The 13,486-nt window shown below is 36.1% G+C and overlaps 1 protein-coding gene across 3 annotated transcripts in view; it reads left to right on the top strand.

Annotated features, from left to right (window-relative positions):
• Positions 1-13,486, top strand: part of LOC108359953 (zinc finger CCCH domain-containing protein 18) — a 193,546-nt gene that overhangs the window by 67,968 nt on the left and 112,092 nt on the right. For all 3 annotated transcript variants that reach the window (XM_017612044.1, XM_017612043.1, XM_017612042.1), the window contains one exon: positions 1,148-1,527. In XM_017612044.1, coding sequence (XP_017467533.1) covers positions 1,148-1,527 — 380 coding nt within the window. The remainder of the gene's footprint in view (positions 1-1,147; positions 1,528-13,486) is intronic.

Genomic DNA, 13,486 nt, shown 5'->3' with positions numbered 1-13,486 from the left:
GCCACAAGCTATTTCGCTAGCTACATCAGCTACATCAGAAATAATACACCATAACCACAGCTACATATTGTGGGCAGTTTAGAGCATTTAGAATATTTTAACTTTTGACAGCTCTTGCTACATACCACAGCATCACCATTCTGGTTTGGCAGTAAGGGGTTAAACCTTACCCCAACCGGTCGTAAAACTTTATTTCACGTACAAGGAAATTGCGAATGATTACTTAATATCATATGACTGGTTCGAACACCCCAAGAGAATGGCTCGTTTTTAACAGTTATTATATTTCAGTAAATCAACTAATGTTTGTACATAACGGTAAACGCAACAAATATGATTGCAAATGTACAAAGAAGATTTAAAATTTTTTTAAAAACTAACAATTAGCAACCGCATGGANTAACGGTAAACGCAACAAATATGATTGCAAATGTACAAAGAAGATTTAAATTTTTTTTAAAAACTAACAATTAGCAACCGCTATGGTTAGCAGTGCGCGCTACCATTCCGCAGGGCCTCTGTTCAAGCCCTGTTTCCGACCAACATCAAAAAATAAAATAAACGAAAAAGTTTTTTCTAATAGCGGTCGCCCCTCGGCAGGCAATATCAAAACCTCCAAGTGTATTTCTGCCATGAAAAACCGCTTCTCACACGCACGCTACAAATCGGAGGAGAAGCTCGGTCAAACACTAACATACATCTGTGTAAGGGTCAATCTATTATTATTATTATACTATGTATAGTATATAATAGCTATTATTCTGATCTTTTTGTTTACCTGGAAATCTTATTTTAAACCGGGTTTGAAATTGATTGCAAGTAATAAATAAATAAATAAATGAGTGGTAAATAATTTTTTGTTAAAAACTTTAAAATTTGAACTCGTTGTAGCATTTCGATGCATCAAAGCTGTACTGTTAAACAGTTAATGGCGTTTTCGTTTCAACCAAAAAATGTTGCTCTCTTTGAACAAACGCTAAGGAGCGGGCAATGAAACGGCAACATTTTTTGTAGAAATGAATACGCCATAAGACTAATTTCTTCACAAAATATATGTATTTCAGCTATGCTTTTAAATTTTTTTTGTAGAACTGCATTTTGCAATATATTTATTTATGAATTTGTTTTACAATATTTATTACAATAGGAAGTCGAAGTCGTACTCCGTCACCTCGGGCTCCAAAGTCTCAACGTAGTTCGAGACATTCAAGTTCATCTTCTAACAGCAGTGGAAGCAATAGCCCTAATTCAAATTTCCGTAACAGCGGGACAAACATCAGTCATGAGGAATTAAGTGATGTAAGTGATATCGAGAGTGAAAAACGCGGCTCTCTTTTGAACAACAGTAAGCAGTCTATTGACGACGAAGGTACAAATGTTTCTTCACCATCGGCTCCGTTAGACCAAGAAGGCCATCGAAATGAAAATAACTCTGAACGGAGGTACTCTTTAGAAACTGATAACAGCCAGAATGCCGTAATTACGGATTTACGACAAAAGTTGGATCAAATTAAAACTCATGCAAAGGTATTTAAAGTCTGATTGATAACCAGATACATAATTAACCATCTCGTGCGATCTCTAAGCACTATGTATGTATAGTTTTTATATTGATAAAAACAACTATAAAGTAACATAACAAATAAACAGGAAAAATCACTGAAAATCACAAAAAAACAAAAAAAAGGAAGACAAAAGTCGCTAAAAACAAAAATAGACAAAAAGGCACATTTATTTTAGAAGTGTTTATTTTAATGTAACTAGTTTCATAATACCAAAAATTTGTACTTTGAATATTGGATTGATTCGTCGTTTGCGTTTTAACTCACAAAACCTTTCTATATAACTGTAGTAACATTGAATCACAAGGTGAATCTCGAAAGTGGTCCCCAAATTATCAACGTGCTTTATCAACGTCTTTTATAGTCTCCAACACCAGTTTTATATACTAATTATTACAACGCTTTTATCAACTTGCAATGTTGTGTGTCCAGAAACTTTCAATGTTGTGTGTCCGACACCATAAAACCTTTGCTTTGAAAAGTTCCTATAAAAAAGCATAGTGCATAGGCCGACATCTGTAGTGAATAGGGCGAGGTAGATGACATCTAGATGTCGCCCTATGTACTACGTTTGCTACAGCGGAAATAGACGACACGCCATTTCTTTAAATAAAATTAATTGGTGCTCGTTTGTATGTACATACATATGTAAATGCATGTGTGTGCACCTTTCTATTAATATCGTTGAATTATTTTAATATCTATTGCAAAATTTTATTCAGACAGGACTAAAAAGTAGAAAATAAATAATATAAAAAAAACTTTTTAATATACAACGCTTTTATAAATGGACTAAAAAGTAGAAAATAATACTTCTCAGTCCCATAGAATTTGTTTTGATAACTTTTGATTTTGAAATTTTAGCAAAAGTCATTATAAACAATCTATGAAATTGAAAATGAAAAACGTGGAGCGCATGCAATACAAAGCATTCGATTTAATTGACAATAGTCAAACTACATAACGTAGACCTAAAATTTCTACAGCGAAAGTAGAACTTTGAAATCGATTTTAAGCGGTCGTTATTCATATACCCACATACATACATACATATATTACTTTTCATATCAATTCAAGTGTATTGCATGCGCCCCACGCTTTTCATTTTCAATTTCATAGATTGTTTATAATGACTTTTGCTAAAATTTCAAAATCAAAAGTTATCAAAACAAATTCTATGGGACTGAGAAATATTATTTTCTACTTTTTAGTCCATTTATAAAAGCGTTGTATATTAAAAAGTTTTTTTTATATTATTTATTTTTTAATTCACGTCACAATTTTTGAAAAATTATAAATAGGCTATAGTCACTTAACTAAAGGTAAAAAAGGCAAAAAAGGGCAATATCATGAAAAAGGCAACATTAAATCGGCGGCTAAGTAGAAGATCGACCTATCTCGGCAGTTGGTTCGTAAACACCCTACTTAAGAATTTGGCTGAAGAACGCCCTATCTCGGAATTTGCTTCAAAAACGCCCTATCTCAACTGAAAATATGTTGAAAATATGTTGATATAGAGCGTTTTGCTGAGAGCGGCAGCTGAGATAGGGCGTTTTTGAACCGAATTCTGATATAGGACAATCAAATTCTGAGATACGGCGTTCTTGAAAATTTTTCTCAGATAGGGCTTTTTCGAACCGGCTGCCGAGATAGGTCGATCTTCCACTCAGCCGTCGAAATGTGAATAATTGGAATCGTGGCAATTTTTAACAGAAAAAGGCAACTTCTATAAAATCCTTCCCCTATTAATGAATAATAATTTAAATTTTAATAATCAATATATTTTAATCTAACTAAAAAAAAATTAGTATCGAATGACCTTTTCTCATAACAGTGAAAAATTCTATATAAAAGAGTTTATAAGCTTAGCAAATGTTTGCCAAAGTTGCGTTACAGCTACATGCTTTAGTGTTCTGAATGATTCAGAAAATTTTGAAAAAGAAGACATTGCGCACCTAGATCTAAAGAGAGACAACTCAAAAATATTATTTTTTGACTTATGCATACCAGCGAGCTCCTTAAGGCTCGGTGCACATTAGAGCGATACGATATGCAATACGATACGCGTTACGATGCGCGATACGATATGAAAGCGACATCGACATACGCGCAGTGCACATTAGAGCCATACGACACGCGATACCATATGCGGTGTGATAGCAAACCGTGTCGCTCGGCCGATACGCAAGCGATATTATCCCCCCTATTGCGAGTGTCGACTGGTAGTAGATAAACGATTATTATTTGATTATCGACTTTCCATGGTATTGTAAATTTTGATTTTGCGCTCAATGAGCGAATGTGAATAGTTTCCAGGCGCTCATCCTTCTACAACTGTTTGTTGAACGTGAAAACGACATTCAAAATACCATGGATAATCCACAAATTGTCGTTTATATACTACTAGTCGACACTCGCAATAGGGGTGTATGTCGCAGCAGTATCGCACGGCCCAGTTTTCATCGCTTTGCTCTAATGTGCACCGTGCCTAACCCTCTGCCTACTGACAAATATAATCGATTAAACAAAAGCTCCAGTACTCAAGGCTAGATGACGCTATAAACCCCTTTTGTTGAACGAGCGAACGCCGATTCCACCCAACAAAATAGTGACATTTCTAGTTGTATTAAGTTTTTTAAGTAGAACGCATGTGCGCGTCGTAATAAAAATAGATTTATTTTGAGTTGGGTAAATTCAGGAAATCCTATTACAAGTTTTCGGGTTATCGTTGATAAACAAACAAACTCTTATATTTTCTTAGAAATCAAATGAAATTGACCGTTTTTGCTAGTGCCGATTGACATCTGCTCATCTTAATATATATTTTATTTTCATCCTGGTAATTGAACAGCTTGTTTTTACTGAAGTTGTTTCTACTGAAGTTTATTTAGTTAGAGCTGTTTAGTTGGCCAGCACGCCACATTAAATTTTACTACACCGAAGTCCATACCGCCCCCGGACATAGACGAGACGGAGCTTCATCTGCGTCGGGAGACACGAACGACAATAGCCCAACTCCGCTCTGGCTACTGCAGCAGGTTAAACTCCTACCTGAGTAGATTGAATGAGGATGTGCCAAATGAGTGTCCGGCATGCGGAGAGACCCCACATGACTCGAAACATCTCTTCGCATGCCCGGAAAACCCGACGACCCTAACGGCTTTGTCCTTGTGGACCAACCCAATAGAAGCTGCACGCTTCCTAGGGCTGCCATTAGTGCAACTTGACGACAACGACTGAGATATTTTATTTATTTTATTTATTTATTTGTTACAGTCTTACGACCTAATAATACAACTATGATATTCGTACATATGTATATGAATGTTAATGTTCTTATTGCAAATTATTTATACAATAACTATATATATTATATTACATATGTTTATATTAGGCCGCATGAATAAAAATATGCAATTGCTCCCTCCAAAAAGTTCCGACCTTCCACTTCAATTTATTTGAATAATCGAGTACAAGGTCGGAAATTCCCAGAAAACGTAATTGCAGTTCCCAATCATACGGCAGAGCAGGCAAATTAGGCAAGTGGTCTGAAGAAACAAGTTCCAGGCCATATTGTTAGGGCAGTTGGAAAGGACTAGTTTTCAATCTGCACCATCCCTTCTCATATTATTGCCACAATTGTTAGGGCAGTTGGAAAGCACTAGTTTCCAATCTGCACCTTCCCTTCTCATATTAATGCCACAATTGTTAGGGCAGTTGGAAAGCACTAGTTTCCAATCTGCACCTTCCCTTCTCATATTATTGCTTCAGTTGTTAGGGCTGTTCGAAAGGACTAGTTTCCAATCTGCACCTTCACTTCTCACAGTAGGGGTATTCTCGAAGTCTTGCACGATGCACGGATTGCACGAAATGCAAAAATACTATTCCAAATTTCGAAGAGTACGAGAACACCCCATTGCAAAGTGGTAGCATGCATGGGGAGCAAGCAGCGAAATTATGTATCAAATACAATAACAAGAGACAGCAAAAAAAAATTAAGTGAGCGAGATGAGAGGAATGAGAGAAATATGTAGCAATTCCAACAACAAAACAACTAGCACAGGGTCGCTATTATCTTGCTATGCTATTTTGCAAAATATATACATGGGTTTCGACGTTGCATATTTTGCAGCGATAGGAAATGTTGTTTCCCATGAATTTTCTTGTTGTGTGTTTGCAATTTATGCAATCCGTGCAATCCGTGCTACGTGCAATGGCTTTGCAAGATTTGGAGAATACCCCTATTGTTTCTTCAGTTGTTAGGGCAGTTGGAAAGCACTAGTTTCCAATCTGCACCTCTCTTCTCACATTGCTGCTTCAGTTGTTAGGGCAGTTGGAAAGCGCTAGTTTCCAATCAGCACCTTTACTTCTCTTATTGTAACTTCAGTTGTTTGGGCAGTTGGAAAGGACTAGTTTCCAATGTGCACCCTCACTTCTCATATTGTTGGTTCGGTTCGATGAGGATTTCCGATGTTATACACGCTGTCTGAATGAACTAGATCCAGAGCAGCACTGTTTGATAGGGTAGGAGGACGGTGCTTCGGGGATTGGTGTTTCAAGCTGTCTGAGTGGATTGGATCCAGAGCAACCCGGCCGGATGGAAAGGATTTTTTTCCATGCCGAGCCTCCCGATCTGGGCGGGGTTGTTGTAGCCGCTACAACAACAAAAAGATCGAGCACGTTACATCTGTTACCGTAAATGCGCGTATATTGGTAAAGCTTAGAGTTTATAGTAAATATTAAGACTTATAAACATGGGTTGGTAAATCTTAGATTTTACCGCAGTTCGGGCAAGTGTAAAGGTGCGGTTAAACGTGGCAATGCAAGCGCTTCTTCTACGCGTTTCGCTGTCAAAATGCGAAATCGAGAGTCTTCTTTCCGTGTAAACAGCCAGAAAGTCCTTTTTGCAGATTTGCAGAAATCACTTTCGGAAATAAAAATTGCAAGGTGTAACTGCAATAATTTCAACTTGCTCGTGCTGCACTAGCAATTTTAATTTTTGCTGCAAGTGCTGTCAAACCAATTAAGTGTTCCCTTGTGACGCTTTTTTTTGGCGAATTTGTATATTTGTATAAAATTATGAAAATGTTAAATAAAATATGTGTAATTAATTTATTCTACTGATATGGAGTATTTAAGTATTATACAGCTATGGACACATAAATGGCACAAAATTAGATTTGAACAAAATGTTAAAATTTTTCAACTGAAAGTTGATCATAATGTGAAATTTTTGCATCCAACTTGGTGCCGCAATAGCTCTCAAATGTGCGGCGCTCAAATATCCCGTTAGGTTTTGCTTGTTGTTTACCGTTATCAATTTTGTGTAAACAGTGCTAATTTTGAGTGGACACATAAATGGCACAAACTACTTGGCATACGCAGTACCCGCGAAACTTTCAAAAGAAGTGCACGATATTTTCAAAGTTGGAAAATTTTTCTGTATTAAAAGTGTTTTGAGGAAAAAAGTAATAGAAAATAGGATCAGGAAAACATACTACAATTGAAGAGAGACGAATCATATGGAGAATGCATGAAGGAGGGCAGAAAGTGGCAGAAATTGCTAAAATCTTGAATATTTCTCGCAAAAAAGTATACAATGCAATTAATTCATGTGTGGAGAACCCCGATGTATTGGTCAACGGCAAAATTCGGAAGCCCAGATCTCGAAAGACAGATGCGCGTACGGATGCTGCTATAGTACGAATGGTAAAAAATGATCCATTCAAGTCATCCCGACAGATAGCATCGGATATCAACCAGTTGAGCACAAAAATATCCTCCAGGCTTGTCAGAAGACGGTTAAATGAAGCAAACTTGTTTGGGCGCATTTCCAGGAAGAAGCCACTGCTGTCAAACAAAAAAAAAAAAACATTTCAAAGCGATTGAACTTCGCCAAAGCCCATTAAGAAAAAGGCCTAAATTTTTGGAAAAACGTGCTGTGGAGTGACGAAACGAAGATCAACAGGATAGGACCAGATGAAAGAATATTTGTTCATCGCCCCATATGCCAAGAATATAATCCAAGGTTCACCCAGAAGACTAAAACACGGGGGCGGAAACATTATGGTTTGGGGTGCATTTTCTTGGCATGGCATAGGGCCGCTCGTACGGATAAAAGGAAAAATGGACAAGTTTCAGTACTTTCGACATTTTGAAACACCATATGGAACCATATGCCTTCGATAGCATGCCAATTAAATGGAAATTTATGCAGGACAATGACCCAAAACACTCCTCCAAACTAGTCGAGAATTGGTTTAGTGCAGAGAAGATCGATGTTTTAGATTGGCCAGCCCAGAGTCCTGACTTAAATCCCATTGAAAACCTATGGAATGAAGTCAAGATTGAAATTGCAAAAAAAATTATAAAAATTTGGACGATCTTTGGTCTGCCGTTCAGGAAGCTTGGTATGCCATACCTAAAATCAAGTGTGAAAAACTCGTGGAGAGTATGAATCGCAAATGTGAAGCAGTCATTAAAAATAAAGGATACAGTACAAAATATTAACGATTGAAATGTTTGTATAGAAAAAAACTAGATATAAACACAGTTCTAACTCGATTTTCCCTCTTTTTCAGGTTGTGCCATTTATATGTCCAGTTCNTCAAATTAAAGCGCTTGGTCTGTAGATGTGCAATAAAGTTTTACTTTTTCGTAAAGAGTTGCCACCTGATAAAAAATTGCATTGAAATAATTTAATAATCAATGCCATCAGACCCACACCTTTCGTTCGATTTTCAAAAGTGAGGTGTCAAATCAAAGGGCTCTGACTTTAGGTGTGAAATAAGGTTTAACTTTTTCGAAAAGAGTTGCCACCTTTTAAAAAATTAACTTCAAATCTATATATATAATCCGCGTAGGGTTGCCAGATTTTTTGGCGCGAAATCAGTACATTAGAATTTTTCATGCAATAAAAATCAGTACTTTTCAGTACACTTTTATTCCAAGCAGAATTATGAACGTAAGTAGCAGATAATACTTTAAAACACTAGAGTAATTGTTTTTATTAATATCTTGGTATGGGTAAGGCTTCCTCAAGTGGGCCCCGAATTTACAAAGATTATACTATTATTTACCAAGAAAAGCAAAAAAAAATTTGTACCGCAAATAATTCCATTGTATAGTTTAATGTTTTTTAACTCTGCACCCAAAAAAATTTTTTCGTTCTTACTTTCAAAGAAAAATAAAAATTTCCAACACACTGCAAAAATTTTCAATTGTTGATTAAAAACAAACTATTTGGAATATTGCAACAAAATTTACACAGCGCACTTTTCGACTAAAAAACTCGGCGCTGCCCGAATATCATTGAAAAATATTAATCTTGGTAAATTCGGGGCCTTACCCGTTTATAAATAAAATGTTCATAAAAAATAAAAATGTTATTCATTTTAATATGAGTATACACATTAACATGTAGTACGAGATACGTTTATAATATTACAGGAGCCAATAAATTATTTTATATACATGACATTTAATAGCAATAATGATATCATTTCCACTTTCAGTGTTTAATTATTCAAAGAACTCTAAACATTATACATATTTTAATATTACTTTTAATTTGAAGTTCACTTTCTAAAATTTTAATTAGAAGTAGGTTTCTCTCTTTTCTCCAGGAAGCAAACTTTATATTTAAATTAGTTCCTCTCAGGTGCTTCGTTTGAACGTGGTATTGAAAAAACAAAATTACATATTTATTCAAACTGTGGAAAGAGACCTCTATTTAAGGACTGCATCCGTATTTCCTCATGGCTTAAATTATTTTTTCAACTGCGCAAAAACTTTGAAAGACTAAGAATCCGCCAAAAAGAGTATCTAAATTGAATCAGTAAATTGAGAAAAACGAATTGTAAGTTGTAGGCAAATTTGTTGTTTTTAAACTGAAAGTTTTTTTTTGAGTTATCTAACAACACTCGACAAAAAATGTCAGCCCTCTGGTAAATAATGACCCGCAATATGCTCTTTTATATTAATTTCTTGCGCATATCAAACATTACCGAAAACAAGTCAACTATAGTTAAATTATTTTCTTCTTTTTACAGTAAATTTTAAGAAAGTTGCAACGTTATGTAAAAATCTTAAGCAAATCGTAAAGTATTTTGTTTGTGTAAAATAATATTACACAAACAAAATACAAGCTCGGTGGGAAGAACTCTATTACAAATTTCATGGGTCCGAATTGAAAAATCAGTACAAATCAGTACAAATTTGAAAAAATCAGGACATTAGCGTACTGATTGAAGGAAGGAATAAAATCAGTACAAGAGTTGAAAAATCAGTACTGTACTGATAAAATCAGTACGTCTGGCAACCGTAAATCCGCGAAAGCATTTTTTGTTCCGCATAAAAGATCTGCACCGTGCGCTCGATTTTCAAACGTTAGGTGTCAAATTAAAGTGCGCGGGCTGTAGATGCGCAAGGTGGTTTCACTTTTTCGAAAAGAGTTGCCACCTTTTAAAAAATTAAGTTGAAATTATTTTGGAAGTTAAACCAATTATTACAAAATGGTTATCGATCGAAGCGGGTTTAAAAGCTTTGTCTCTTAACTTCACTGGAGGGGTGCCACCTGTTTAAAAAATTAAATTAAGGGAATTAGGTAACGGGCATACATATTGATTACCATTTTAGTGCTAGGAGAAAAGATTTTAAGAAGACAATAGTTTGTAAATATTTTGAAGAGGGTTGCCACCTGTTTCAAAAGTCGATTTCAGTTAACTTATACACAACAAAATTTTAAAACATGCCAAACAAAAGAGTGTTAAGAAATCTTTAGTTTCAATACTAACAATATTTTTGAGGTGTTTACAGAGGGATGCCACCTGTTTAAAAACTTAAATTTAAATTATTTAATAAGCTAAGTAAATGATTAAAATATTGGTATCCATCAAAATGGGTTTGACAAGGCTTTATTTCTAAACTATATTGGCAACCCCGTGTTTAAAAAATCAAATTCAACTTAATTCATCAGTTAATCAAAATATGTACCACAATATCAGACGAGGGTAATTTAAGAAGGTTATAGCTTGAAGCTACGTCTGAAGAGGGCTGCCACCTGTTTAAAAAGTCGAATTTAATTAACTTATACGAAATTTATTTGAAATACGGGTGCCAAAATAAAATATTCATGACCATGTTAGGCGAAGGAAATTTAGGAATATTTTAGCTTGAAAATACTTTTTACGAGGGTTGCCGCCTGTTGGAATAGTCGAATTTGATTAAATTATATACAAATTATATGAAATATTAAAATACGGGTGTCAATTACGGGAAACATTTATAATGTTGTAAAACAGTTGCCACCTGTTTAAGAAGTTACGTTGAAATTATTTTGTAAAAAAGATGAATTATCAAGAGGTAGATATGAATCGAAATGTGTTTGAAAAGGCTTTATATCTANAACTATAGTTAAATTATTTTCTTCTTTTTACAGTAAATTTTAAGAAAGTTGCAACGTTATGTAAAAATCTTAAGCAAATCGTAAAGTATTTTGTTTGTGTAAAATAAAACAAAATACAAGCTCGGTGGGAAGAACTCTATTACAAATTTCATGGGTCCGAATTGAAAAATCAGTACAAATCAGTACAAATTTGAAAAAATCAGGACATTAGCGTAACTAAGTATATACGTATATTATTCGAAAAGGAATTTTTTGTAAAGGTCACTAGATTTGCACCGTTCTTTCTAATTTCAAGTATGAGAGGTAGCTGTATAAATGGGTTAAGACTTGGTTTTTTGAAGTTGGAACTTTTTTATCGGTTTGAAATTTCGGAGATATTAAAAACCGAAACTATGCGAGACCTCTCTTCACTCAGAAACTCCTGAAGGGCATTTATATGAAATGTGGCACTCGAATCGCTTATAACTCTGATGAACATTCAGAATATTTTTTAGATTTTTTAAATTCAATTTTGGGCGTTTTAACGCCATGCGGGTTCACTAATTATTTTATAATATACATATCTGTGTTCGTATAGAATATGTAGTAGCTTATGTCGAAAGTCTGGCTTTAGTATAATGCAGCATTCGCAGCATACGATTGCGATTACATGAGAAACTTCAAAGCTCCGCCGGCACAGGTAAATATTAACCGATTTTAAAATAAAAAAATACGTGTCTCCTTATTTTTGATATTCTTCAGTTCTGGGGGTGGCAGGGCGTTCTTGAACCAAATTGTTGAAATTTTTTTTGAGATAGGGCGTTTTCGAACTAGCTGCCCAGATAGGTCGATCTTCCACTCAGCCATCGATATACAGTAATAAAACTTTTCGCAGTTTTTCACCAACTCGCCCCCGAGGAATACTTTTGGGTTGTGTGCAGCGTTTTCTTTTTGTGCGACCGGGAACACTTACTGTGTGGGATTTCGCCTCATGATTAGAAAAATTTCTTCTCGAGGATAAAATATAATAATAATAGATTGGCGCTTACACATATGTTAGTGTATGGCCGAGCTTCTCCTCCGATTTGTGGCGTGCGCCTTGATGTTGTCACACAGAGCGGAGGGACCTACAGTTTTACGCCGACTCCGAACGGCGATCGTATTTTTATGAGAAGCTGGTTTTCATGACAGAAATACACTCGGAGGTTTGCCATTGCCTGCCGAGGGACGACCGCTGTTAAGAAAAAACCTTTTTTCTACATTTTTTGCGATTCTGCTTTGACCAGGGTTTGAACCCAGGCGTTGCGGAGAGGAAGCGCGCACTGCTTACCACTACACCACAGCGGCCGAGGATAAAATATACGTATGCATATAATTATATGTTATGTATGAACAAAATGTGGGTTAAGAACGTGGGTAGGCCCTAGAAGTGTGGCTAATTATTCTATAATGTTATCGTGTTATTATTATTATTATGGGCTATATGCACCTCGGCCTCTAAAGTGGTATNGGGTTAAGAACGTGGGTAGGCCCTAGAAGTGTGGCTAATTATTCTATAATTTTATCGTGTTATTATTATTATTATGGGCTATATGCACCGCGGCCTCTAAAGTGGTATATTGTNGATTGTGCGTGGCCCCCGCCCTATATGAGATGGCTTTTAATGTAGCCTAGCACCTTTAAGGGCGTTTTGTTCCAAATTTCAAATTGATTAAGGGCAGCTCCACCAAAGTGAGCTAGTCTGCGCATCCACAGAGAATGTATTCTGGCGTTTCTTCGTCCAGCTCACAAAAGCGACAACTTTACCCAGTGAGAGTTTTGAGGTCCTCTCTGCCTAAACTAAGTAGTTTCTTTGAAACTTCTTTTGAAGGACAGATAAATCGTTTGGCTTGTCTTTACCCTGGACATTCCATCCAATGCCTCTTGAACATTTTGTCTACGCAGTTATTTATGGTGCTTTGGTGAGCCCGCAAAAGGGTTCCGGACCATAAAATACTGCGGCAGCTCCCTGTTTCGGTAGGCAGTCAGCCTTCCCATTATCATCATGTCCGCCATGCCCCGGAACCCAATAAAACTGTATTCTTGGCACCAAGAGCATTTATGACTAGCTGAGAACTTATTTTGTGGGACTTCAGGGCCAGTAGGACTGTCTGACTGTCCTTCTAACACATTCTCTGCCACAAATTTATATTGCATAAAACTCCGCCTGAAAGATGGTGGAGTGGCTACCCATTGGTATAGATTTTTTGAAGTTCGGCTCAAAAATGGTGTCCCAGTTTTACCATTTTCAAGCTTAAATCCATCTGTGTACCAAACCTCCCCATTAGGTTTGGTGTATGGGTTCCCTGCATTCCAGAGAGCTCGATCTGCAATGTGTACCTCAAATTTCCAAGAGATTTCTAGTTTGGAACCATTGCAGCGCGTATTTGCAATATTGGGTCATTAGCGAATTTCATTAGGACCTTCATGTGATCCGTCATATTACCGATTTTCAGGTCGGAGATGTTTAGAATTCTCAGTGCCGCTGTGGTAGCCTATT

This window comes from Rhagoletis zephyria, unplaced genomic scaffold (assembly GCF_001687245.7).
Source record: "Rhagoletis zephyria isolate East Lansing unplaced genomic scaffold, Rhagoletis_zephyria_1.1 Rzeph_scaffold_00494, whole genome shotgun sequence".
Taxonomy (NCBI): domain Eukaryota; kingdom Metazoa; phylum Arthropoda; class Insecta; order Diptera; family Tephritidae; genus Rhagoletis; species Rhagoletis zephyria.
The sequence above is the reverse complement of the archived record's forward strand: the minus strand, read 5'-3'. Positions and strand labels throughout refer to the sequence as shown.